Source organism: Apiotrichum porosum (genome assembly GCF_003942205.1).
Source record: "Apiotrichum porosum strain DSM 27194 chromosome Unknown scaffold_9, whole genome shotgun sequence".
NCBI classification, from domain to species: domain Eukaryota; kingdom Fungi; phylum Basidiomycota; class Tremellomycetes; order Trichosporonales; family Trichosporonaceae; genus Apiotrichum; species Apiotrichum porosum.
In genome coordinates, this window is record NW_021167116.1 from 963,738 (window position 1) to 988,826 (window position 25,089).

At 57.5% G+C, this 25,089-nt stretch overlaps 14 protein-coding genes and 1 non-coding gene across 15 annotated transcripts; 11 read left to right on the top strand and 4 right to left on the bottom strand.

Moving 5' to 3' along the window:
• Window positions 1-469: 469 nt before the first annotated feature.
• On the top strand, window positions 470-1,765 carry EHS24_009617 (uncharacterized protein; the record flags this gene model as incomplete). Its single annotated transcript, XM_028624888.1, has 3 exons — window positions 470-724; window positions 925-1,668; window positions 1,715-1,765. 3 exons carry the CDS (start codon window positions 470-472, stop codon window positions 1,763-1,765), a joined length of 1,050 nt encoding a protein of 349 aa, XP_028475056.1.
• Window positions 1,766-2,588: 823 nt separating this feature from the next.
• On the top strand, window positions 2,589-4,573 carry EHS24_009618 (uncharacterized protein; the record flags this gene model as incomplete). The annotated part of the gene is made up of 8 exons (XM_028624889.1): window positions 2,589-3,446; window positions 3,484-3,543; window positions 3,583-3,720; window positions 3,763-3,890; window positions 3,925-4,120; window positions 4,177-4,268; window positions 4,308-4,343; window positions 4,381-4,573. 8 exons carry the CDS (start codon window positions 2,589-2,591, stop codon window positions 4,571-4,573), a joined length of 1,701 nt encoding a protein of 566 aa, XP_028475057.1.
• Window positions 4,574-4,819: 246 nt separating this feature from the next.
• EHS24_009619 (uncharacterized protein) lies at window positions 4,820-5,532 on the top strand (the record flags this gene model as incomplete). The annotated part of the gene is made up of 3 exons (XM_028624890.1): window positions 4,820-5,054; window positions 5,098-5,334; window positions 5,429-5,532. 3 exons carry the CDS (start codon window positions 4,820-4,822, stop codon window positions 5,530-5,532), a joined length of 576 nt encoding a protein of 191 aa, XP_028475058.1.
• Window positions 5,533-6,199: 667 nt separating this feature from the next.
• EHS24_009620 (uncharacterized protein) lies at window positions 6,200-6,924 on the bottom strand (the record flags this gene model as incomplete). Its single annotated transcript, XM_028624891.1, has 2 exons — window positions 6,200-6,684; window positions 6,723-6,924. 2 exons carry the CDS (start codon window positions 6,922-6,924, stop codon window positions 6,200-6,202), a joined length of 687 nt encoding a protein of 228 aa, XP_028475059.1.
• An 829-nt stretch (window positions 6,925-7,753) lies between these two features.
• EHS24_009621 (uncharacterized protein) lies at window positions 7,754-8,762 on the top strand (the record flags this gene model as incomplete). Its single annotated transcript, XM_028624892.1, has 2 exons — window positions 7,754-7,994; window positions 8,434-8,762. The coding sequence occupies 2 exons, from the start codon at window positions 7,754-7,756 to the stop codon at window positions 8,760-8,762; spliced, it is 570 nt and encodes a 189-aa protein (XP_028475060.1).
• Window positions 8,763-9,332: 570 nt separating this feature from the next.
• EHS24_009622 (uncharacterized protein) lies at window positions 9,333-9,632 on the top strand (the record flags this gene model as incomplete). The annotated part of the gene is made up of 1 exon (XM_028624893.1): window positions 9,333-9,632. The coding sequence occupies one exon, from the start codon at window positions 9,333-9,335 to the stop codon at window positions 9,630-9,632; it is 300 nt and encodes a 99-aa protein (XP_028475061.1).
• Window positions 9,633-9,957: 325 nt separating this feature from the next.
• Window positions 9,958-10,049, top strand: EHS24_009623. The gene has a single exon. It is a non-coding gene; the product is annotated as a tRNA-Ala (tRNA).
• Window positions 10,050-10,198: 149 nt separating this feature from the next.
• EHS24_009624 (uncharacterized protein) lies at window positions 10,199-11,152 on the bottom strand (the record flags this gene model as incomplete). The annotated part of the gene is made up of 1 exon (XM_028624894.1): window positions 10,199-11,152. One exon carries the CDS (start codon window positions 11,150-11,152, stop codon window positions 10,199-10,201), a length of 954 nt encoding a protein of 317 aa, XP_028475062.1.
• Window positions 11,153-11,745: 593 nt separating this feature from the next.
• Window positions 11,746-12,996, top strand: EHS24_009625 (uncharacterized protein; the record flags this gene model as incomplete). The annotated part of the gene is made up of 4 exons (XM_028624895.1): window positions 11,746-11,975; window positions 12,269-12,352; window positions 12,417-12,548; window positions 12,588-12,996. 4 exons carry the CDS (start codon window positions 11,746-11,748, stop codon window positions 12,994-12,996), a joined length of 855 nt encoding a protein of 284 aa, XP_028475063.1.
• Window positions 12,997-13,599: 603 nt separating this feature from the next.
• Window positions 13,600-15,265, top strand: EHS24_009626 (uncharacterized protein; the record flags this gene model as incomplete). Its single annotated transcript, XM_028624896.1, has 6 exons — window positions 13,600-14,280; window positions 14,328-14,505; window positions 14,546-14,627; window positions 14,691-14,782; window positions 14,864-14,907; window positions 14,954-15,265. The coding sequence occupies 6 exons, from the start codon at window positions 13,600-13,602 to the stop codon at window positions 15,263-15,265; spliced, it is 1,389 nt and encodes a 462-aa protein (XP_028475064.1).
• A 300-nt stretch (window positions 15,266-15,565) lies between these two features.
• On the top strand, window positions 15,566-16,726 carry EHS24_009627 (uncharacterized protein; the record flags this gene model as incomplete). Its single annotated transcript, XM_028624897.1, has 3 exons — window positions 15,566-15,798; window positions 15,864-16,438; window positions 16,497-16,726. 3 exons carry the CDS (start codon window positions 15,566-15,568, stop codon window positions 16,724-16,726), a joined length of 1,038 nt encoding a protein of 345 aa, XP_028475065.1.
• A 57-nt stretch (window positions 16,727-16,783) lies between these two features.
• Window positions 16,784-18,029, bottom strand: EHS24_009628 (uncharacterized protein; the record flags this gene model as incomplete). Its single annotated transcript, XM_028624898.1, has 5 exons — window positions 16,784-17,509; window positions 17,549-17,663; window positions 17,707-17,771; window positions 17,809-17,921; window positions 17,963-18,029. The coding sequence occupies 5 exons, from the start codon at window positions 18,027-18,029 to the stop codon at window positions 16,784-16,786; spliced, it is 1,086 nt and encodes a 361-aa protein (XP_028475066.1).
• Window positions 18,030-18,530: 501 nt separating this feature from the next.
• On the top strand, window positions 18,531-20,892 carry EHS24_009629 (uncharacterized protein; the record flags this gene model as incomplete). Its single annotated transcript, XM_028624899.1, has 8 exons — window positions 18,531-19,163; window positions 19,205-19,579; window positions 19,620-19,735; window positions 19,776-20,264; window positions 20,306-20,471; window positions 20,509-20,559; window positions 20,604-20,678; window positions 20,716-20,892. 8 exons carry the CDS (start codon window positions 18,531-18,533, stop codon window positions 20,890-20,892), a joined length of 2,082 nt encoding a protein of 693 aa, XP_028475067.1.
• Window positions 20,893-21,029: 137 nt separating this feature from the next.
• On the bottom strand, window positions 21,030-22,535 carry EHS24_009630 (uncharacterized protein; the record flags this gene model as incomplete). Its single annotated transcript, XM_028624900.1, has 5 exons — window positions 21,030-21,284; window positions 21,337-21,803; window positions 21,983-22,055; window positions 22,096-22,328; window positions 22,370-22,535. 5 exons carry the CDS (start codon window positions 22,533-22,535, stop codon window positions 21,030-21,032), a joined length of 1,194 nt encoding a protein of 397 aa, XP_028475068.1.
• A 719-nt stretch (window positions 22,536-23,254) lies between these two features.
• EHS24_009631 (uncharacterized protein) lies at window positions 23,255-25,007 on the top strand (the record flags this gene model as incomplete). Its single annotated transcript, XM_028624901.1, has 4 exons — window positions 23,255-23,381; window positions 23,456-23,466; window positions 23,519-24,024; window positions 24,083-25,007. The coding sequence occupies 4 exons, from the start codon at window positions 23,255-23,257 to the stop codon at window positions 25,005-25,007; spliced, it is 1,569 nt and encodes a 522-aa protein (XP_028475069.1).
• Between the last annotated feature and the right edge of the window lie 82 nt (window positions 25,008-25,089).

Genomic DNA, 25,089 nt, shown 5'->3' on the forward strand with positions numbered 1-25,089 from the left:
TCCTTGATCCTAGGGACCCCTCCCCATCTCTGCCCTCTCTCTGCATCTTTGATTACTGCTTAACTGCTTGTCGAGCTAACTGCAGCCTCGAGATGACAGACGTTATGACGTCTGTGGCCATGGCACGATGCGGGCGAGCAGATACGCCCTCATACCAACCCCCGCCCCGTCCGTTCCGTTCATCCTCCACACCTTTCAGCTTCTCAGCTCCTCCAACCACCTTCACCAACTCACACGCTTCACCTACTCCAACATTTTGGCCACACTCACCCTCCTACACCAATCAACCAACGTGACCGTGCAGTGCCGGCTTCAAAAAGCGTTGGCCGAGACCCACCACCACAACCCCGCACCCGTGTCAACGACCTCACACACACACACCAACGTACGTTATGGGTATGAACTGGCAGTGCACGAGTGCTGACTTGCAGCTGAAGCTATAGTCATGTCGTCCCGTTCCAGAGCGCATATGGAGGCACGCATCTCACACCTCGAGCGGGCAGTCGAGAGCATGCAAGCCGCGCTTGACACGTTGACTCGCGACCAAGGCAACGAGAGCACACGGTCGCGGTCCGACCACACCTCGCTCGAGACCCGCGTGGCATTCACCGAGGGCGCCATCAAAAACGCGTTTGGCTACCACGCGCATGCGTGGAACGCTATGTGCCCCGAAGGCATCCAGCTCCTTTCGGATGTTGGCACTCATCGCTTTGGGGCCCTGGAGGTGAGTACGGACGTACAGGAAACAATATGTTAACCGACCAGCTTCTCGTTGCTCGCGCTATGCATAAGCATAATGGTGGCAACGTGCATGCTCCATTTCCCCAGACACGCCACAAGTGGGGCCACGTCGACTGCCTGACAGACATACCATGTTCCCACTTCGACTTTCGCTACACGGCCGACTATTGTGTCAACAAACAGGCCCTCGAAGCGATTGTCGGTTGGATCATGGCGTCGCCTCCCACCGAATGGCCAACCACAAGCTGCGTGCGAGAAATTGTGACGGCGGACCCCATGTTAAAGAACCGCCGGGCCATGTACACCATGGCCCGTATGGTGTTCATCCGTTTCCGCATGGTCTTCGAGACAACATCGTTTGTTCAAGGCACATGGGAGTGCTTTAGGGCCGGCGACGAGTGTTGTTACGACCATCAACTTCTCCATGGTGAGACGGACAGTGTCCCAGTGCCCGAAGCCGGCGGCGGCGGCGGTGGTGGCCACGACGATCCCGGTCACGATGCCGGCGATGATGGCGCCGATGATGGCGCCGACGATGGCGCCGAAGACGATGAAGACGCCGAAGACGATGAAGACGATGACGGCGATGACGGCGATGACGACGCTGGCAACGATGACGACGCTGGCAACGATGACAGCGAGGGCGACCACGAGAGTCAAGGCGGCAAGGGGCCCTCTCGTATTGACGATGCCGAGACTGGCGGATCCACTGCCACGCCGGACAGCCCCGAGACGGATGAGGACGACTTCTGCTCTTTCGAACCTGGGGCCAACGAGTGGTACCACCAGGACGCGGAACCACCTGCCGGGTCCGAGGCCGCCAGTCTTGCCAGCCTGCCAACGATGGGATTCTCTGGCAACGACGCATACTTTGCTCTCCACAATCACGCCGGCGAGTTAAAACTTCCCCAAAAAGAGCTTCACTCTGTGAGTCATCAATGCAATGCTTTTGGCAGCTGACTTGTCACCGAAGGGCCCTATGCGGACAGGTGTCCCTCCCTCCTCGTCTCCTCGACGTTTATAGGCAGAGGCCCCTTCTGTCCCTGCTTCGGTGGCAAGGCTATCGCCCGTTCCGTCGCTACTCTCGCTCCCCCCTGGGGACGGTGCCGGTGAACGCTCGCCAGCCGCCACCGCCAGCTCGGCGCCGGTACTGTGCCCCCGCCTGATGCCGAAGATGACCGTCAGTAGCGTCCCCGATTGCTAGTGGTGCTGGAGGTGCACCCTCGCCAGCCGCTGCCGGGAGCCCGACACGAAGGTTGCGTTCGGCGATCACAAGGATATGACTCAAGAGGACTTTGCGCAGTACTCGCCTGAGGCTATCGAGTATGTGCAGCCCGTGGGCACGAAGTTCCCTGAATGTGTAATGAGTTGGGTCTGTTTTGTGCCATCGGCGTGTTTATGGTCTTTATGCACTCTCGTGTTAGGGAAGTACAGGTGAGGCAAACGCATGTCCGTCCGTGTGCCAGTGGGCACTGGCGCAGTGCGCAGATGTGGCACGACGACAACAAATGAGATCGCGGCTATTTGCTCTAGGCTCCCCGCGGGCGCGCATGATTTCTGTTCCACCAGCGGCCAGCTCCCATAAAGCTAACGCAGAGTCACCACAATGTGCTGCCCATCTCACGTTACCCTTGTTCCACTATACCAATGCACACCCAACCCCAGAAGCCAGCCCCGAGGCAGACCTGCCGCAAAGCAGACGCCATGTCCGAAGTGCCGGTGACGTCAACGGTTGTTTTCAAGTCGCCGTGTGACCTCGTTTTGCCCGTGTCAGTCGCCGGAGCCCACATCTGTTCGTACGAGGGCCATCTTCACAACTCCCATCATCTCTCCCACGTCCAGCCGCCATGAATGCGACCGCACGAAGTAACCAAACGCTTGCGCTCTTGGGCGACGCGTACACGTCCTGGTCGTCCCTGTCCACTGGCAGCAAGCTCATGACAACCTTTCTCGGCGTGGTTGTCACCCTCGTCTTTGGAGGCTGCATGGTCCTCCTCAACGCACCCCTCAATGCTCCACACACCAAGGAAGTCGAAGCGCTTCCAGGCCCCAAGCGGCCATGGGGTGGCTGGCTCCTGGGCAACTGTATCGAGATTGCCGACCACCGTGACTCTCTCATCCACCCCACTTGGGCTGCGGCAGGCGCTACTGGAAGGTATCTCTCGCTGTTCGCCCAGGAGAGAATCTATACGTTTGACCCAGCCGCAACGAGGTATATCTTTGCCCATGTGGACGAGTTTGAGCGACCCCGCGACGCGCGCACCATCCTCCAACGCGTCATGGGCAAAGGCTCGCTCGTCGGCGTCAACGGGGCCGTCCACAAGCGCCAGAGACGCGTGATGGACCCGGCGTTCTCGACGAGTGCGATCAAAGACATGGTGCCTGCCATGTTTGACAAGGCCGACGAGCTCGAGAACCTTATCCAGGTGCTGATCGACAATAACTCGTACGAAAAGTACGCCTCGGCCATCCCGCCCAAGGACATTGACCGCGTACCGGGCGCGCGCAAGATTGATATGCTCGGTCTTATGAACCGCATGACGACTGATGTGATCGGCCGCGTCTTCTTTGGGCACGACTTTGACTCCATCTCTACCCCGGAAGGGTCGATTATCGTCCAGGCGTTTGACCGTATGACCAACGCGGCGCACGAGTTTGCACCGGTCACAGAAGCACAGAACGCGGTCCCGCTCTTGGACTTGATAGTGGGTGGCAACCGCGTTGTTAAGCTGACCCGTGCAGCCTATGAAGAACAGGCGCGAGATTGATTCTTGCAGAGAGCTCATGGGTCGTATCTCGGATGTGAGTTGAGTTCACTGGACCTCCTCCACTGACAGCAAGGACTTGGTGGAGAAGCGCAAGCGCACCCTCGGCGAGGACGACAAGGACCTTCTCGCGCTGCTCATCAACGCCAACGGATCTACCCGTGAGGACCAGAAGATGAGTGACGAGGAGGTGCGCGCACAAATGGCTACATTGGTGAGTGCTATGACGTTGCACGACGGTCTTGCTAACGACCAGCTCTTTGCCGGCAGCACCACAACAGGCGCGACCATTTCCAGCGCACTGCACAATCTCTCCCAGCATCCCGAGTTCCAGCGCCGCCTGCGTGCCGAAGTCGAGTCCGTTGGCGAGGACAAGCCCAGCTTGTGAGTGTCGATAAGGTTTGCATGCTCACACCAGTGAAACCCTCAACGCCCTTCCCTTCCTCGACAATGTCGTCCGTGAGACTCTTCGCTACACGCCTCCTGCGACCTGCACTGCCCGCGAAGCGGCCAAGGACACCACCCTCCCTCTCACGTGGCCTGTCCGCGGACGCGATGGAAGCTTGATTGAAACCCTGCCAGTGAAGAAGGGGTCATACTTTTTGATCTGTGAGGTGCCTGTCCTGGGTAAAGCTGACAGCCAGCCATGATGATGCTCAACCGTCAAAAGGAGGTCTGGGGACCGGATGCCAATGAGTTCAACCCGGACAGGTTTGATGACCCGAACATGCCGCTCCTATCGGTGCCCGGAGTCTGGGGAAAGTGAGTTGGGAAGTCTTGCGAATGTCGTTGACTCGTCAGCGTTGCCTCGTTTATTGTCGGCCCCTACTCGTGCATGTGAGTTGCTTTAAGTGGCACACAACTAACAGGTCAGTGGATACCGCCTCTCCATTGCCGAGATCAAGGTCGTTCTCTTTACCGTTCTGCGCCGTTTCCAGTTTGAGGAGCTGCCGAGCAAGCCCGAGGTTGAGTACCTCTCCAGCCTGGCCACCAGGCCGCAGGTCAAGGGCGAGCCAGGTGGCCAGTTGCCCCTCCTGGTACGGCCGCTGGCCAAGGAGAAGCAGTAGTGGGGTAAGGATCCAGTGTGTGAATGCAGAGTCTTTGGGCGCATTGGCATCGAGGGCACGGTGACGAGACGTCAAGAGGGCGCGGGGAAACGACACGAGGGCACGGGGAGACGTCGAGAGGACACGGAGTGTGACATCGAGAGCGAGCACGCTTTGCGACGCGCCCACTTGGATATAAGATCACTTGGCAACAGAGCAAGACTCACGCGGTCCCACTTGCTCACATATCACAACCACAACAACACCATGACCACCGTTGTCGCCATCCCGCAATGCCTCCTCGAAACCGTTGACGCTCCCATGTTCCCAGCCTTTGTAGCACTCCAGGCAGCGTACGGCGGTGTTCCTCTGCCTCCGACCCCGGAGCAATTTGCGCTCGTTATGAAGTACATTGCGTACATCCTCGACGACTGGTTGTACCCCAAGGCCATTAAAGGTTGGGCCCGTTGGCTCCGCCGCTCGGTGTACAACGCGACCATTCGTATGTTCAAGTAGACTGTGTCAACTTGCTGAGTTCCAAGCAGGTACTTCCAACGTCGTCCGCGTCCCAGAGGTCCTCCTCACCCACCCCCGCTCCGCCCACTATCATACATTGGCGGGGCACCAAGCACTCACGGGAGGTGTCCCCATCCCCATTCCCGAGCGCGACTTTGTCGTGTTCCTCGAGTTCACGACGGATGTCTACTGGGAGCACCTCTTCCGCAAGAAGGAGATTCGCAAGGCTGCGGGGCGATTTGCGGATGAGCTGTACAAGGCTGCATGTGAGTCACACAACTGGCCGGGGAATGTGTGAGAGGCGGGGGAGTATGCCATGTGTGCGGGGGCGACATGAGGAAGCAGCTGACCTCGTAACAGGCCGCAGCCCGGTCCACGCCCTCGAGAAGGTCAAGTGCGCGGACGACCCGGCTCACCTCCTCAAGGACGACGACTGCGCGAGTGCCACCACCGTCACCGAGTAAGGTCATGTGTGGCGGGTGGCTGGGAGTCATCGGTGGGGGTTAGGCCGCGGCCGAAGTTTGGAACGGAAGAGACCGGACTTGGTTATGTGCAATGCAAATCACATGGTGTCGGCATTCTAGAAGCCATGTTTCTGGATCTCTGGCCTCTGGCGTCGGTCAGACGCGATGCAGTGGTACGAAAGTGGCTTGGGGACTATTAAAAGAGGAGGAGGCTTCGGCCATTTCCGATGGTGGCGGATGTTAGACGGCGTTGGACCGGCGGCGGCCGGATGACATGCTCTGGCCCCTTGAGCGCATTGGAGTATGGATGAGCGGCGGGATGTATGCTGCGCGCATTCCTGGCGACGATATCCGCTGCGTGTCGCATCGAAGCATCACTCATCTGATGCCACATCCAGAAACGCAGGTGCTTCCACTGGCCAAAACGCAGTATCAACTTTACGGTGCGGCACAATAGGAGGTTTTCCAGGCGTAGGTGGTTTTTCGGCTGGGTGCATAACGCACTATGAACTTGACAGTTCTGCACAATGAAAACATTGTGTGCGATAGTTGGTTTTGCGATTGGGCATCACACAGTGACCAGTTCGCGTAGCCGCACACAACGGTACAATGGGAACGTCGACACACCACAGGGAGCACCCTCAACGCCGCCTCTCGTCGCCAAATGCTACTCAACCCTGCCAGCCTCCCGGACGATCCACTGGCCCTCACGGAGAGCCACCTTTTGGCCCACCTCCCAGGACGAAGGAATCTCCGCAGGGAGGCTTGGGATGATTCCATGGGGGTCGACGTGGTAGAGGCGCTGCCACTCGTTGTCCCTCTGCTCGTCGCGGTAGGCCGAGTACACGCCCTTGGCGTCGACCGCATGGCCGAGGGTGTAGACACCGAGACGGCCAATGAACGAGCGGCCGGTACCACCTTGGCCCCAGCCCTCGCCGACGCGCTCGAGGACGCAAAACGACGCCCCCTGGACGTCTTCGCACTTCCACACCTCCTTGTACGCCTCGGCCTTTTCGCTGCGGGGATTGTACATTGTGCCCGTCTCAAGGACGTGGCCGTCGGCCAGGAGCTCGAATGACGCCTCGTCCGGGAGCTCGACAGGTGGGGGCTCGCGCGAGTCGATAATGTTGTCCCATGCGAGCATTGGTGTGTCTAAATGTCAGCGTGAGCTGGGCACCTTGTGCACTCACCTGGGGTCGACCCGGGAGGGTCAAGGACGTATCCCACCATGCCCCATTCTATGCTGCCCTTGAGGGGCCCAGATGCCCACATTCTCAAGTCGACAGAGTAGTTTTGGATCGTGAGGACGAGCGTGTCGGTGTCCTCGGTCGGAGCGTTGCCGGACCAGGCGATGGAGACTCGAGAGAGGGCGCGAACGGGTGCGGTGGCCATTGCGTAGGTGAGTGAGTGAGAGAGTGAGTGAGAGTGACCTTGTCATACGTGTCATCGTTGTCAGTGCTGAGCTCGTCGCCGCGCTGCCCACTCGTCAGTTGTAATTAACCGAGGAACCGAGCCGATCCATGCGGAGAGATTACCCGGGTGATAAGGGAGGTGGTAAGTTTTGGTGATGGAGGTGGGGCACCGTAATTGTACCGGCGCGTTCGGGACTGAGAAGGTTGTTTCCAAGGTGTGAGGAGAAAGTTGTTGAGGAAAAGTTGTTGTCGATGGATGGATGACTGGCAGGAACGATCATGACGCGGAACCACACAAAGAGACACTAATCGGGCCCCGGTTAAGCCCCGCTGACTGATGTGGAGCCAAGGAGCTGTCCCCAGGCAGCGTCCAAAGATAGCCGGCCAAGACATTTGTTTCTGCATGCATGCCATGCACGTCATGTCGTGCTTGGAGCTTAGCCTCTATAGCGCACCGCATGTAACCGGCCGATGCGGGGGTGGAAACCGGAGCCCAGAGGCGGAAGCGCAGCAGCAGCGCAGAGGCTGAGTCAGTTGCCGGCCGCGGGAGTTCGGCCGCAATGTGCTGACTGACGCTACAGCCGCTCGTGACCTCTACGGCCATCTAATCTTGAGTGGCTCGCTCTTGGCCGTGTGTTGGCAGCATGCACAAACGGCCCCCGCTTGGTCATCGCTGTGGGAGGGTGCGGGTGCTAGGTGTTGGAACCATATATGAATGTGCTGTGGGTTCTCCAGAGCCGCTCACACTGCTCTGAGCCCCTCAAACAACTAGCCCCTCACAACTCGTCCTCCCCCGCATTCCCTACACCATGGCCCTTGACACCAACACTGTCATTGCACTCCCAGCGGCACTCGTTCCAGACCGCCCAGGCATGTGGCCCCATGTGGCGTGGCTGCAGGCCCGCTACGGTGGCATCCCGACACCCATGGACCCAAGGGACTTTTGCCACGTCATCGCCGCGGTCCGCGCCAAGTTTGAGGTCAGCATGTCCAACAAGACTGCGACGGTGCTGCTGGAGTTTGCCCTCAAGCTCCACGACCTGACCATAAGTGAGTCGAGTGGTGTCTGTGGCAGTGGACTTTTTGCCAGTGGTGGCGATGGGGATCGGCACGTGGGCCGGCTGTGCCGGTGCGCCCTGGGCCCAGGGCGCCAGGGCGCACGTGCACACAGATCGGCGGGAACCGGCCGGCCGCGCGGCCGATCACAAAATCCATCTCCGTGGCACCTCTTCACCTGTTTCATTCCGCCGCACTCTTGCACAAAATCCATCATTCCTCGCCATCCACCCGCACAACATGCCCCAAATTTTCTGCAGGAGAGACGTCTGAATCTCCTCTACAACAGGCAACGGGCAATGTGGCGGAGTGGTTAACGCGATTGACTAGAAATCAATTTCCTTCGGGAGCATCTGTTCGAATCAGGTCATTGTCGGGCGAGCTTGTGACGAGCTCTTCATTTTTTGGATGTTCTTTTTGCTGACTGGTGCAGCGCAAGGCGAGGCGCGGGGCTCGTACATCCACAAGCCTGTGGCGATCCCGATCGAGCTGCTGCTGTTCTCCAAGATTGCCGAGTATCCGGGTCTCGTGGCGAGCCAGGCCAAGTTTGGCGGCATTGTTGTGCCGGTCGAGTCGGACGATTTTGTGGCTGCGAGCAACCTCGTGGCTCTGGCACAACGGATTGGCGGCAAGCCGACACGCCTCGCGGCGACCACGTTTTGGGACCGGGTGTTTGTTGCCACGCAGTATCCTCGCGCGATTGGATACGACAGCGGAAGGCTCAAGAGCGTCCGTAGCTGCGACACACTGTTTGAGGCATAGGCACGGGGGTGTTCACCGGGGGTTGTACATTTACATTACATGTAGTTTTATTTATTTTACGACGATATGGAATCCATTGGCAGCGGAATCCATGACAGCAGGATAACGTGAGTGCAAGAGTGGTGCCGCGGCTAGCCATTGCAACCATGTGCTTGTGGTGCACAGCCCCGATCTTGCAACGAGTCCACACCCCACCCACTCGTTCGTGCGCTTTGCGAACCTCAAACCAGTGAAGCAGCGACCAATGGGGGCACAAAGGTGACCAGAGGATATGCATAGCCAAGTGCCAAGGCAAGTTGGAACAACTGACAAACCTGACTCAAAAGTTCCGGACCGGGCACTAGAGCCGTGTTTATGTCGACAAAGGACGGTTCGGGACAGCACTGAACCCGGCTCTTGTTGCTCAGCCGGCCTGAGTAACATGCGGGTCAGCGTTAGCCCGTTCCTTGGCTCCCACTGTACAGAGGCTGCCTCATAAATACTGGCCTCGACAAGAGCACGCATATCCCTGTTCACAACTTTACACACTCACTGCGTTTTCACTGCGCCCACTGCTCGCTTGCACCCACAATGCTCGCCAACTGCACGACCAACATTCCGCACCTCACGCAGCGGTGCTGCAACCTCACCATGGGGTTCTTGGGAACCATCCCCGACCAGTGTACGCGCACTCAGTACATTGATTTCTACACTTGTGTTGTCGCGTTCTCCGAGGCCAACACCACCTACGCCAATGCCAACCTGTCTTGCAAGACCTGGGGCGGCAAGAAGGGCGCCACATCAGAGGCCGCCTCAACCGTGCGACTGAGCAAGGCTTACATGGTCGTCGCTGTGGCCACCTTGTCCATGGCGATCCTCACTGCCGTCTAAGAAGAGCTCGTAGGTGTGTGCGAGCTCCCTCGGCGCTGATATGACAAAGTCCAAGGCGCGTGACCATGTTAGTTATTTCCTCATAATACGGAGCTGAGAACCATAGACTTTATGAATTGTTGTACATCGGAACAATGGAAAAAAAACCCGGTGGCTGGTTTCCCACCTTTTTTCTCACATTCAACAGTGTCAGTTCCAGTGCAATCAATATCCTCATTCAGCGGCAACCACAGCGCCAGCGTCTCAGCCATCATAGGTGCACGCTGCATTCAACAACAACCCCCAACGTCACCAGTAATCTTGACGGCAACCTTGCTTACGTAATGGGCGTGTAGCTCAGTTGGTAGAGCGTGTCATTAGCAAGCACAAGCATCTATCTACTTGACAAGGTCTTTGGTTCGATTCCTAACTCGTCCACTCTTTTTAGGCCCCTGGGAGAGCATGGGGATGCATGGAGGGACGGTAGGTGTCGAGAAAAGGAGGTCGGAGGTCATCCGGAGCCACCCGTCAACGACCTGTGGCTTTGACGTCGTGGATTTTATGAACATCTATGGTACATGTCTCTTCTAGAGTCCTCTCTCCACATCAAACTCGGTTGGGCCGATGGCTGCGCTGTAGTCTTTGTATGTGATGACATGGAACTTGACGCTCGCGAATTCCGCCCTTTCCGTCGAGCAATTGTGGGGTTGCCGCGAGAGGAGTTGGACAACGTACTTGCGAAATGGAGTCGTGTATTGCGCTGAAGAGTATTTGCCCTCCCGTTGGACCACAACCGTACACTTGTGAACGGATGGAACACCCATACAGCTGAGGCATCGGGCAAAGTTGTTGAGAACGTCCTTAGTTGGGTATTGATCGGGGTCGTGAGTCACAATGTACACGACCTCTTTGACACATGGAGCGGTAAAGAGTTCAAAGGGGACGTCCAGCATCGCGTCGTTGCTGTAGTGGATGTTGACGACAATACGCTGGATTGCGAGCTTCCTCCAAGTGGCCCAACTTTGGGGAGCAGGTGTCGTGAGTTGCTGCCGGTTGGGGGGATGCGAGACGATAAGGCTCCGGGTCTTGTAAGTGATGTCGAGACGAGAAGTTGAAGTGCTGTGGCAAAATCCATAGCGAAAGACGGGAATACCGCAGAGCGCATCGGCAACCGACGACAGCAGATGTTGGTTCTCCCACGAAAGGTCGACCACTTGTGAATGTCTTGTAATACAATGCGTGTTCAGGTTGCTTTGAGCTGGGCGCTCGTCTGCTTTGTTCTCTCGCTGGTCGTCCTCGTTTTCCAACTCGAATTGGCCCAGTTTAATCTCAACATCATTGAGCATGGTGTACAAGGTGGGGCGTGGGTCTAGTTCGGTTGAGCGGAGGATTAGGCGCCTGTTTAGGAGGGCTTCAGCCTTGCGGCGATATTCGCGACAGGTCGCGCGGATACGGAAGAGGGCACGCTTATCAGGGTTGTGGAGGAAGAAGATTGCCTCCACGAGTTCTGGAAACATCCTGTGGTCGATGACGAGGACCATGGTGATGGTTGAGTGTGTTTGAGAATGGACGCGAGTAAAGGTGACGGAAGGTGACGGTGTTGAAACGCGACAATGAGAGCGGCATCAAATATTAGGCTGTAACGGATCGGCAGTCAGCGGTTACGACCGCGATGTGGGGGGGCATCATCAGGCTTTTTCTACTCTCCGAGCAGCCACTAAGACGTGCATGAGCTGGACCCAGTGAAAGAATCCAAGCTGAGCAAGTACATGTGCAGCCCTTGGCGGACACGATTTTATTGCGATTTTTCCCATTTTCACAGACCATTTTTGGCTGTGTATTGTCTCGACTCACATGTACCTTATCATCAAACACACAAGACCACTACCATATACCACACACATATGACACAAGTGTGTCTGTTGTAGGTTGGAATGTAGAGGGCGGCTAAGTCCCCGTGGACACCCACCGTTTGGATACACATGTTGTTAGCGAACACATCCCAACCGTGTCATCATGACTCATAACGAGATCTTTAGGCGTAGCCCACTCCATGAGTCCTCGCGAAGACACATATATACTGATACTACCCAAGTTTGCGACTGCCGCGGCCCAGTCCCAGACTCCCACCTCGATGCTCAGCAACGTCACCATATCGCTCTCCACTCATCTCCATGATGCCTGCATTCCCGGTACTGCAGGTGGAGACGCTGTTCACATTCCGATGATTGGACCTCTCGGTGGTGCCAACTACACCCAGATGGACACAACCCTCAACCAGGTGATCTGGAGTCTGATTCCCGCTGAAAAGAATTGCCACCAACTGGACGCCATTGCGAAGAAATCCAGTGCCGCTTTTGAACGGTGTGTGACCCGAACTGTGGAGATTGAGCTAAACCTCTCTGACTCGTGCCGTACACCTGGACCTATGATGGAGACCAACTTGTCAAAGCGGTACCGCTGCATGAGCGCGCACGGATTGCCACCAACCTGTTGGAACTGGACAAGCTCCGCCGAGACCTGGTTCAATATAACATTTCTGGACAGAACGGCCCTCTCGACAACCATTCCCGCGTTCGGCTCAAGCCATGCAGACTGTCGTTCCCTGGTGTCCGCCCATTTCTGCCGCTCGAGTCAGATTCACAGTGTCAGCTCAGAAAGCGGAAAGCTGCCAGCGTTATCCAGCCTGTGAAGTCGGTCGTAGCACAGCTCGAGAGCCGGAAGGACTGGGCGAACCAACAGTGCGTGTGTTTGTGTGCATCTTCGTCATTGTCCTCCTGGGCGGACGCTCACATGACTACATAGGTACTTTGCCGAGTGCCAATGGACCCCCGCCCTGGCGGAATACCTCTGTGCGGTATGGGACCTGTACCCCTGGACGGCCACTCCCCTGTTGTTCTCGCCGCAGGATGCATTCCGCTACGGTGTCGCCCAGCTGTGAGCCCACTTTCCCGCAGAGCAGCTCCTAACGGTCAGTGAGGTGGCTCTCTGGAACAACATGTCGGTCACATGCATTCAACTGGGTATGGCGACTAAACGGCTTGTCTGGTTTGACCACGCTATCCAGTGTGCCGAAGCGGTCATCAATATGCGCTACACAACACATAATGTGCTCAGCAAGGCGTACTCACGTGCTGCCGAAGCGCGCTCGTGGGTGAGATATCTGCACAAACTGCCACTGGTTCCCGAGATGGACCCCGAAGACTCTCTCAAGACAATGGTGGGCAAGCAGACATACCTTGCGACACTCATCAGACTCCGGGAGAGTCAAGTTGGTTGGGCTCATGCAAAGTGCCATACCAGCCACGAAGGATGTGTTCCACAGACATACATCGATACGAATGCCGACAGTATCACGAGGAAGGGGTTCTGGGTAGCCGTCTAGCCTGTCCCACGACTATGCACATGCACACTACCTCACTTAGCCACTGTATGATGTCAATACCGACCAGATGCATCTCAGCCGACAGGGAGGCATCGCAATGAATGACAGACATGACTTCCAGGCACACTCATCGCCGGTCATCTCACCGGTCAACCGCGCGGACCACGGCCCACCCGGCCCGCGAAACGATCACGCCGAAGATGCCAACACCGACCGGTGCCGGTCGGACAAGAAGAGTTGTGTCATTCGATGTTGAGTGCCCTAGCCAACACTCCTGGACCACCTGTACCCTTCGGGCCCCGGGTTACCTGACAGCAGTTCCTGGGATCCTGGGCACCGTGCGGCGCGTGCGGACGGCGGCCCGCTCCTCACCATGGTCTGTACCAGAACCATCGTGGGACCTTGCACGTTCCACCTTGGCATTCACGGAACGTTCTTACTGCGCACTAGTATGGGCATGGTCGTTGGTTGCTCTTGGCGCATGTGCTGTTGAGCCAAGAGTAAGCTTCGAGGCGGCGACGAACAACGTTCCTATCCCTTGAGCTGTGTGTTTAGTATTAAAGCGTGCTGGGGGACGTTTGTGCTCCCCCAAGCACACAAACAATGAACACCGTCACCCTCTTCACTCTTCTCGGCACGCTTGCTTCGGCCAGCCCGCTCGTTCCAAGGGGTGTGGGCAGCTGCGACACTGCGCCACTGTCCGATCCTCCCAAGGTTTCGACTCCCTCCAGCACCCTCTCCAACCTCGCCGGCTGGGGCCCCTACATCTCTCTGGAATCACCTCTGTGCCGTGACACGCCAAGCGGATTCACCATCGACCAGGTTACGGTCCTGATGCGTCACGGCGCTCGTGGTCCTACTGCCTCGTCCTATCCAAGCATCAAGGCGGCAGTTGCCAAGGCCGCCAACGCCACTGTGATGGACAGCGCCTTTGACTTTGTCAAAAACTACTCTGCTGAAGGGTTCACTGCGGACGCTCTCACCGACTATGGACGCAAGCAGATGTACGACGCCGGCAGCACCTATGCTAAGCGTTACAAGAAGCTTGTCAAGAAGTACTTCACCCGTGCCGCCAGCCAGACTCGTGTCGTCGAGTCGGGCCAGTACTTTATGCAGGGTTTCAACGGCGACAAGTTCGCCATCAAGAACACCACGCTCTTGCCGACGATGGACCTGATCATCAACGACGACGGTACCGTCAACAACACGTTGACCCAGGTCGCGTGCCCCGGTTATGACGACTCGACCGACCTCGCTGCGGAGGCGGAGACCAACTTCAACGCGGTAAGTTTCCCAGGGGATAGTGGGATAGTCCAGCACTGACGTGGCAGATCTGGAATGCTCCCATCACCGCGCGCCTCAACGAGAAGCTTGTCGGTGCCAACTTTACCGACGGCGACATCCGCCAGCTCTTCACTCTGTGTGGTTATGATGGTGTCAAGAACCTCCAGTACTCTGCTGGCGCTTGGTGCAACGCCTTTACTGCTGCCGAGTTTGAGCAGTGGGAATGTGAGGCGTTAACATGTTGGGTCCAGCTAACAGTTTTCAGACCTCTACGACCTTAGCAAGTACTGGGGACAGAGCTACGGCAGCCCGTACCGTGCGGCCATGTATGACGGCTACGTCAACGAGTGAGCTGAATGTGTCGACATCATCGGCTGACCCTCAGGATCATCGCTCGCTTCACTGGCCAGCCCGTCGTCCTCGGCGGCTCGGTCAACGCCACTCTCGACACCAACACTGCCACATTCCCCCTTGACAAGACCTTCTACATGGACTTTACTCAGTAAGCTTGAATGATTGGGGACAAAGCTGACAATACAGTGGTTCGTTGTTGGCTATTAACAAGGAATACACTGACCCACAGACAACGACCTCGTCTCAATCGTCACCGCATTGGGCCTTTGGAAGGTAGGTACTACGCACGTCCAGCTGCGCAGAGCTAACGCCACAATAGGATCTCAACCCCCTCCCCACCACTGTCTCCGTTGACGCGATTCCCAATCGCTTCTTCCACATCTCTCGCATCTGTCCCTTTGGCTCGCGTATCGTCTTTGAGCGCCTCTCCGACAAGAAGGGCACAAAGTACATTCGCGTGCTCATCAACGACGCCGTTGCTCCCCTCAACTTCCCCGACTGTGGCGCCTACTCGTGGGCCGGCATGTGCGAACTCGACGCCTTTGTCGCCGCTCAGTCATATGCCCAGTCTGAGCCAAAGAACTTTAACCAGCTCTGCTACAGCGCCCCCCTCAACACTACTGTTGTCTAAATCGATAGAGACGACTAACGATGTGGCTACAATAATAAAAAGATGTTATTTTGGTATTTTCTCCATTTTCTCGCTTTTGGTCGCCTCCCAGGGCTGCCGCTTAGTACTTACGTCCAACAAGATTGGTAGGTATACTGCGACTGCCTGGACCTGGTGGGATTCCACTATGGAAGCGTCCACAGGCCGGCCACAGGGGTCAACAGATCGACGGGGCGCTTTAGCGAGCGGGGTAAAACGGACTCGGTTCTGTCGGTCTGCACTTTTGGTTTCACACTCGTCTTCACTCCTCCTCCGGCCACCATGCCCCTCCCCTCCATTCCCAGTCTGGGCCCCATTGTTGACCTCATTCCAGACGTCTCCACCGTTCTCGTACCCTATACGGCTGGCGGCGACACACTCCCGAGCGATCGTGTCGGTCCTCTCGGAGCTGACCATTATGCACAACGCGACACGAGCCTCAACCACGCCGTCTGGTCCCTCTTCCCCGTGAACGACGAATTCAGCGTCAAGAACATTGACAGACTGGGAGAACAGTATGTGGAGACTGTGGTTCAGTGTTCAAAGTAAGTGCCTCTCCCCCAACGCCGCTGACATTCAGCATCACCCCACCTCACAAGGACGGAGGATACGGACCAACTTTTGCCCGTAATCTGCTTACTCAAACCGTCTCCATCCATGAACGCGGTCGCATCATCGCCAACCTCCATACCCTCAATCTGATCTTCTCGGGACTGGTTTCAGGGTCACATTACTTCCCGCCAACAGTGGACGGCGAGCTGCTCAGCTTTTGGTCGGTGATTCGCGATCGCAAACACGCCAACCTGGCGGAACCAGTACTGGACTTGGTGGAGCGCTTGACGAGACGCAAGGACAGCACAAACCAGGTGTCCTTCCAGAGCGCCCACTACGCGGCTGCGATGATCGACTATTGCCTTATCCTGTGCGACCTGTACCCATGGACCGCCACACCGCTGCTCTTCACCAGCAAAGACGCCTTTGAGCTGGGAGTAGCTCAACTGGAAGCAAGCCTCTGGAGCAACATGAGCGTGACCGCCTTACACCTTGCCAAGTCGACAGGCGATAACGGTTGGCTCCACATCGCACAGGGCACAGCGGCAGCGGTATACAACATGCGCTTTGCGACATCCAAACTCCTTGCTCGTGCATATTGGCGTGAGTGCCGGATGTGTGGTTTAGCTGACTTGAAGGCTCCTCCGATGCGCGCTTGCAGCTCATGTCCAAGGACGGCAGCATGCTCCTCACCAAGCAGGTTTTCGAGTCTCAAGGGTCAAAAGAGTCATTGCTCAGTATGCTCATCCACTGCGCCGAGCCAAACAAGTGGGCTCACGAAAAGTGCTACGACAAGCACACCTGTTGGTCATACAAGTTCTTCACCCCTCACTCCGAGCTGTGAGGAATGGGGTGTCGGGTGCCTTCGCCAACAACAACCAAGATGCATGATTAATGAGATGAGTATACTGATGCTGTAGCACAAAAAGCCCAAGTGACCCTGTACACTCAGAGCTTCGCCTTGCGCTTGTTGCCAAAGTCGAGTACGGCGCCGCCTACCAAGTCGGCAGCCTCCTTGGCCATACCCCAGCTGGCCTGGTATCCCGCAGGACCGATACCGTAGGCGTGGACGTATGCAACGTCGTGGCCGTTGATCTTGCGGTTCTCACGCTCGAGGCGGGGTCCACCAGCGCGCGACGGGCGGAAGCCAACGCACTCGCGAACAATCTCGATGCCCTCGACGGTTCCGTCCTTGGACAGCTCGGGGACACGGGCGAGGCAGTTCTCCAGGATCTTGCGAGAAAAGGCCGGGTCCGCCTTCCTCTCCCAGGAGCCGACCTCGTAGCATCCACCGCAGATGGTCTCGCCGCCAGAGTTGGGGCGAGGGATAATGTAGGTCGAGCGGGTGGGGTCGACGTGGGCGAGCGAAGAGTCCATCACACAGCGCTTGACAGGAGCGCGAACAACGACAATCTGGCCCCGGATGGGCTCTACGTTGCTGTCCTGGACGTCGGCAAGCTTGAGCGCGCCCAGACCAGTAGCGTTTACGACGGCCACGGTGTTGCGGCGGACAGCGTCGCTGAGGGCACGGAGCTCGGCGCGACGAATCTTGACACCAAGGGCCTTGGCCTGAGCCTCCAGCCAGCGCAGGTAGACTGGAACGTTGACCGAGACCGACGTGAATGCCACGCCAACAGAGCCATTCGGGCACTCGCTTGCAGGGAGCTGACGATACTGTCTCCGTTAGCTCGGACATTCACATTTGACACTCACATCGGCAGCAACATCCTTGTACCAGTGCTTGTGGAGACCGTCCTCGTTAGGGGCGTACCGCAAGATAGGGAGCTCCATAGCAAGGCCGGTTGGGATGAGCTCCTTGATACGTGCACTAACGATTAGCTGCTGGCTGCAATGACAATCGGACCACTCACAGGCCCTCGGTCTCCCAGCGGCAGACGTCCGGGTCGGAGGAGAAGGGACACCAGTTCGCGCCCTGCTATCAGTACAGTTTCAGAGCCATTAACGACACTTACAGCCCAAGGAGACGCCCAGTCCTGGCTGAGGTGGTCGCTGGGGAGGTTGCGAGCGATGATCTCGACCTTGTACCCGCGGCGCGCGAGGATGAGGGCGGTGGTCAGGCCAATAACTGCACACGACGTCAGTGGAGCCCAGCTTTGCGCGACTCACCTCCAGAGCCAACAACCACAATGGTGTCCTTGGCAAGGGGGCCAGAAACAGAGGAGACGGGGGCCATGGTGATGCGAATAGATGGGGGAATGCAGAAGAGCAGCAACACCACCACCTTTTGTATGGTTGCAAGCTGGAGCAGCCCCACATTTGAACTCTGAGCATCGTTGCCCGCGGTCTTGCTCCAGGCCTTTTGTCAGTCGGGCAACTCTGGAGGCTGCGGGCAGCTGACCATGGTCGCTTGCCCGTTGGAGGTTGCAGCCAGTGCGCATCAGAATTCGTAGTGGGTTCAGCAGGGTCACACGAGGGACCTGTTATCGTCCGGCCAGGGTATAACCCACCCATTCACGGCTGTCTCTCACCTGATCACAACCGCACAGCCAAAGCCCACCATGCGCCAAACAGAGGGGCTCCTTGTCCCTTCTCCACCCACTCACCCACCAGTTCCAACAATAATGTCGACCCATGCAGGCCGGCATGCGTGCCCAGAGCCAGGTTGCGGCAAGGTGTTCTCGTCCACAAGTGCGTAACACGACGAGTTGTCCAGACACTGATGCGCCCAGGTCACATGCGCCGCCATTTGCGCAACCACAATGGAGATCGCGCGTTTGCCTGCTCACACTGTGGCTTGACATTTGTTCGTCGAGAAGTCTGGAAGCGTCATGAGGCCCTTCACGTCAACCCCCAATCGACACGACCTCGAATCAAGCCTGTCCATCGGCAAGATTCAGCAGCGACCTCGCAAAGCACGGTCCTGGCAACTCCAGTTACGCAGATCCGGGAGATTCACGAGGTCATGGGCGAGCCGTCGTCCTCCAAATCGGCGGCTCCCCCGATGAGCAGCGACGACCCACAAAGTGAGCCAGAACGCTCGTTCCGCGCACCACAGCTATCGATGCCGTTCGCATCTTCCTCCTCGAACGGACACGCTGCACAGAACCAGATGGTGCAACCATGGCAAGTCTCCAGCGAGGCGGCGTTCAGTCCCATGGCCATGACGTCAACCAACGCTCTGTTTCCCGACCTTGGTATCGAGTCTTGGCTCGACCAGATCCTCACCGATCAGGCAGCGTTCACAGCTGTCATGGCCCCGCAAACATCTCCCCAGCAGTCGATGCAGTCGTTCTTCTGGGAGCAGACCTCGTCCGGCCCCTCATCGCAAGACGCCGCCGGCTGTGTACGCCTCCGGGAATGGCTCACAGTGAGTTTTTTAAGCTCGTGATGACTCCACTAACCGACAAGGACAAGGGCGGTAGACAGGAAGCCAGCCAGCTCGACGCAGAGAGGTTTACTCGCTGCTTTGGTGCATACTGGAACCACGTCGACCAACAGTACCCAATCATCCACCGACCCACGTTCGCGACTGCCGACTGTCCCCCCGCACTCCTTCTGGCTATGGTGCTCGTTGGAGCCACGGTGACGGCTGTGGAGGACGACTTTAAATGGGCAGACTCAACTTTTCCGCTTGCCCGTGGACTGGTCACTTGTGCTGGCTTCCGTGATCCCCGAGACCAGGTGCACTTGCTTCAGGCCATGGTGATTGCAAGCCTGGCTGGCCATGCCATGGGCCAAGAGGCTCAGGACCACGCACACGCGCTCGTCAGTACGGCTCTGACAGTAAGTGACACATCTGTGCTTTACACACCTAACGGGACAGCTTTCTCGACGAGCCAATCTCTACGAGGACCGTGGCCGTGCCAACTCTGGGAGGGCTAGAGAGGGCGACCTCGAGACGCAGTGGAAGCAGTGGATTCTGGACGAGTCGACCAGACGGTACGTGTCTTGGTAGGAGAGCAACTCGCTAATCTGCCAGCGTCGGGTGGGTCATCCTCATCCGCGACATTGAGTATGCGAGCTTTTTCCAACAGCTGCCCAGTCGCGCGTCCTCGCCCTTCAAGCTCCCGGTGGACCTCCCGTGCCCCGAGTCCTGCTGGGACGCACCAACCGCCGACGCGTGGTCGCACGCGGTTGTACCAGGCGAGACGCTGGCGGTAGCCCTCAAAAAGGTGATCCAGGCTGCGATGGGCTCGAGCTTTCGCCTCCCTGCCTACACCGAGTTTGCCCAGCTCGTCCTCACATACGGCCTGTGCGCACTCGGGTGGGACGTCAACAGGCGCGACCTCATCGCGCCTGAGATTTCCAAGTCTGGTCCTACCAGCTTGAATGGCTTCCTCCTCCGGGCGTTCACAAACTGGGTCATTCACCCAACGTACCCGCCACCCCGCAGCCGCAAGCAAGAATGCCTGCAAGGGTCGATTCAGGACGCGGCGTTGCTCGGTGCGCTGGAACTCCACCTCAACACGTAAGTGCGGTGCCCGTCTGGCCCGCCGCTAACCGACACAGGTTGCACCTCCAAGTGTTTGTCGGTGTCACCGAGATCGGGACACTCCAGCCCGTTCGACCTACAGACTGGGTCGAGGCCAGCAAGGTCATGCGAAAGTGGGCGTCCTCGGACGACAGCGGCGCGGCCGTGGCGCTGTCTGCTCAGTACCTCGCGACAGTAATCAAGGTGAGTTGGGCCTTGCATAACAAAGCTGACGAGACAGGCTGAAGGAGTCATGACGCTGAACAGGGCTTGGGCAGTCTACTGCGCTTTCGTAGGTGTCCCCACTGATGCCCGACGTCACGCTGACACTTCTAGCTTGTGTGCTGGTCCTTTTACGTCATGTTGAGGACACCGCCACGACCGCGCGATAGGTCCACAATCCCTACCAAGGTATGTTCATGTTGAAAAGGTGTACCTGACATTCCAGAACGACGCTCTCCGCTGTTGTGACGCACTCGAGACATGGGCACGAGACAGGGAAGATGAGCCCTCGCCAGCGCAGATGCGTGCGCTGAGTACCCAAGTGGTGATGCTGCTGTCGTCTCGACAGGAGGTGATGGTCAAGGCGGCGTGTATGCTCGTAGATCGCAATGCTGTAGGATAGTACATGTATAACAAACAGTGCTTGTCAACGTCAGTTTGTGCAACTGAGATGACGCACAATCGAAAGTAATACATAGGCCCATATCATAGTCCCATATGCGCTATTCGCTTCTACCTTCTACTTGCCAACGTCTCTTGTCAAAGCTCGTCGTGCGAGTGGTCATGGGCAGTCCGCCTCAGGTAGTCCTTGACGTCTCGCGGCAGGTACTGTCCAAGCGGCCCTCCCCAAGTGCAGGGCAGATCAGGGCGAGTCATCAAGACAGCCGAAGACGCAGGCATCGTCGACATTTCCTCCTTGGTCTTGTCGGCACCATCGAGGATACGCATGAGGTTGCCGCCCAGGAGGCCCTCAATGTCCGAGTCGGTCCAGCCACGCATGATGAGCTCGGCAATCTTAGGAATGTTAGTGGCTACTCGCACTCGTTCACCGCTGTGCGCCACTTACGAGGTTGGGGTACTTGCTGGCATCCTCGAGACCGACGACAGCCGAGTCCATGCCGTCAAAGTCCGAGCCAATTCCGACGTGCTTCTTGCCACTGATCTTGGCAATGTGCTCGATGTGGTCGGCGACGCGCTGGATGGTGGGGTTGTTGGGGTCGACAAACTTGGGGTAAAAGACGGCCATGACGATGCCGTCCACCTGGTCGGCACCATCGCCGATCATGGCGAGGACATCGTCGGGGACATTGCGAGGGTGGTCGAGAACGGCCCGGGCTCCCGAGTGGGAAAACATGACAGGTGCACGTGTGGCCCTGATAGTGTCCCGCATGGTCTGGGCGGACGTGTGCGACAGGTCGACGAGGATACCCAAGCGGTTCATCTCTTCGACCAGGGCATAGCCAAGGTCGGTCAAGCCGTCACCAGGGTACACACCCTTGAGGGGAGTACCACTGCCCGCAGAAGAAGCAAACACTGGGCAGGTCAGCGTGTCCACCACTGGCGTCTTACCATTGTGACAAGTGTGGGTGAGGGTGATATAGCGTACACCCAGCTGAGCATACAACCTCACAACGGACAAGCTGTTACCGAGCTGATGGCCACTGTCTCGTCAGCGGACTTTTCCTTGACCAGGGAAACTCGCCCCTCTACACCAATGAGGGTCCCAATCTTTCCTTCGTTGGCAGCCTTGACAATGTCCGCAGAGTTGGAAACAAGTGCAAAGTCCTGAAGTCAGTCCCCACGTCGGCGTCCCTCGCAAACTCACGTTGGGAGAAGTCGCGACAATCTCGTTGATAATGTCGATGGCTTCAAGGGTATCCCTCACGCCCTCTCCGGTGTCAATGTACTCGAGTGGCTCAGTGTCGATATGGCTCGGTGGGCAAGGAGTCCAAGCGACCATGAAAAGGGCTCCAAGACGACCTTGCCGCATACGCTTTAGGTCCATGTGGCCTGGCATCGTCTCGTTGTGCTCGCGAATGCTCTCCAGGGGGTACTGTCCTGATTGTCAGCGCTTATTGTCAACACACTCTTACACTTACCCAAAGACTTGATAATGAAAGGCAAGTCCACATGGCCATCGACCAGTGGAGCGTGCTCCATGATGTCAATGGCTTGAGGAAGGTAGTCACGGTAGTCACCGCCAGCGGCGGCGAATGTGCCCCCGAGCGCCAACAACAAGCCAAAGTAGTAGCTGCGTGAACGCATGTCTATAGTTGGTGACTGGGGTGTGTGGGATGTTGAGAGACCGGTACGATCGTAAGAGTATAACATACGAGGTTGCCTGCCTGCTGACGACATGGTTCTTCATGTGTTGCCAAAAAGCCCACCATCGGTGTACGCCGAAGAGTGGGGTTGTGGACCTTGAGGCTTGATATCGGGTTTATTTTCCACCCCGCCGAACAGGCCGAGTAGTGGGTTGCGGAGGAGGACGTCCATTCCCCCCCCCAGTCAAGCGGGCATTACCACACTCAAGTTCCCGCGTAGGACGGTGGACAGATGAGTGGGTTCTCTCGTCCTCAAGGGGTGCCCACTTTCACTCACGACCTCCTTTATCATTTCTATCTGACAGTACAGTGGTACAGTGGGGCAGCGCCGACCTGTGTCGAGTGAAGAGTGGCACCGTCCCTAAATATACCTGCCGGGAATGATAAGAAGGCGGGGTGTGACCCTCAGCTTACCTTACCATTTGGCCCTCTATCACAATCCCAACGTGCGGCCCCTGTGCGGCCCTAAATGCCTTGGCAAAAGGTGGGGGTCCCCAGCATGCCAATCGTTTAGTGGGTCGTGGGGTCTGTGTACGCCTCCAGGTGACGAAGGTCGAAAGTTGATGTTGTATAAATAACAAGCGGAGGACATGTCGTCCCCACACCGAAGCTACTAACCCAGGCTCCTCCCAGCTGTCACCTCCTCACACGGGCCACAAGATGAGTCACTCGCACGATATCGCCGAGAAGGAGGGCGAGGCAGTCGTCACCACCAAGGCCCTTCACAGCGAGCCAACCCTCAAGCGTAACATCTCCGCTCTGGCCATTGTCGGTCTTGCTCTCTCCAGTACGTGTCGCCTGTGCCCACCTTGCAGTGTTGGAAGGTTCTTTAGAAGTACATGACAGCTGACACCGTCCCAGTCTGTGTACGTGTACTCTCACACACTTGCCCTAGACTTGGCGCCTTTACTAACGCTCGTCCAGAATGGTTGGGCTGCCATGTCCTCCACCATCGTCATCGGTCTCAGCCAAGGCGGTACACCTGTCATCATCTACGGTCTCATCGGTACTTCGATCATCAACGTCTTCCTTGCTTCCACGCTTGCAGAGCTCTCGGCCGCTTGGCCCACCGCCGGTGGCCAATACGTCTGGGCTTCGATTCTTGCTGGTCCCAAGTGGCGTCGAAGCGTCTCGTTTGCGGTCGGATGGGCGACCATCTTTGAATGGATCACCACCACTGCTTCAGTCATCATGATTTCAGCCGAGGTCATAGTTGGCCTGGTGGACACTTACCACCCGGGCTTTGAGGTCCAGCGCTGGCAGGTTTTCCTCATCTTCCTCGCCGTCAACTCGATCTCGACCTTCAACAACCTGTTCGTCCTCTCGAGGCTTCCCAGCATTGGCACCATGTTCCTCGTCTTCTCGACCCTCATCTACCTTTCGATCATGATCACCTGCCCCGCGGCTGCCGAGACTCACCAGAGCAACGAGTGAGTTTATTGACCCCCAGGGTGCGTGAGAATACGGAGTTGACAAACTCTTTTTTAGGTTTGTTTGGGCTACATACCGAAACGATATCGGCTGGACTGAGAAGTTTATCGTCGTTGCGACTGGACTCGTTAACCCGGCGTACGTCTTTGCCGGCATCGACGGTGCTGTCCACATCGCAGAGGACTGCCTCGACCCGGCCCGTTCCGTTCCTTACTCGCTCTTCGCCACAGTCGGCGCCGGTCTCTTCACCGGTCTCACCTTTTCGATTGCCCTCCTCTACTCGATCCAAGACGTCGACGTTGCCGCCGCTGCCGAGCTGCCCTTCCTCGAGATCATCGTCCAGGCTACCAGGAGCCGTGCTGCGGGTGCGATTTTCATGTCCGCCTTCCTCTGCGTCCTGATGGTCTCGTCCAACTCGGTCCACCACGCCACCTCGCGTCTTATCTGGTCGTTTGCGCGTGACAAGGGCATGCCCCTGTCGGACAAGGTCGCCCACGTCCACCCCAAGCTCCGCGTTCCGGTCATCCCCATCCTCATCTCGTGGTTTGGCGTCACGGTCCTCGGTGTGCTCTACGTCGCCTCGACCACCGTCTACGGCTCCATCATCTCCTGCTGCATCATCCTCGGAAACATCTCGTACGCCATCCTTGCCATCCAGCTCATGATGTGCGGCCGAAACATCAACCCCAACCGCTGGCTCAAACTCGGCTGGTTCGGCTGGCTGTCCAACGTTGTCACTGTTCTGTGGACCGTTTTCACCACCGTCGTGTGGCTCTTCCCCACCACCCCGCACCCTTCGGGCTCGGAGATGAACTACTCGGTGGCCGTCCTCGGCGCCATGGCCCTTATCGCCGTCATTGACTGGTATGTGCACGGTCGCAAGCACTTTGTCGGCCCCGACGACACTCCACTCGCCCACGAGCCCAAGGAGGGAGTTCTTGGCACACCGCAGGACCACGAGTCGGGAGAGTATCATCAGTAAATTGTACCAGAAGGGTGTTGGTATTGTCAGAGGGGTCAGCTAGGCTTAGCTGTGTGCAGTAACAGTAGATCATGCTTCGCTT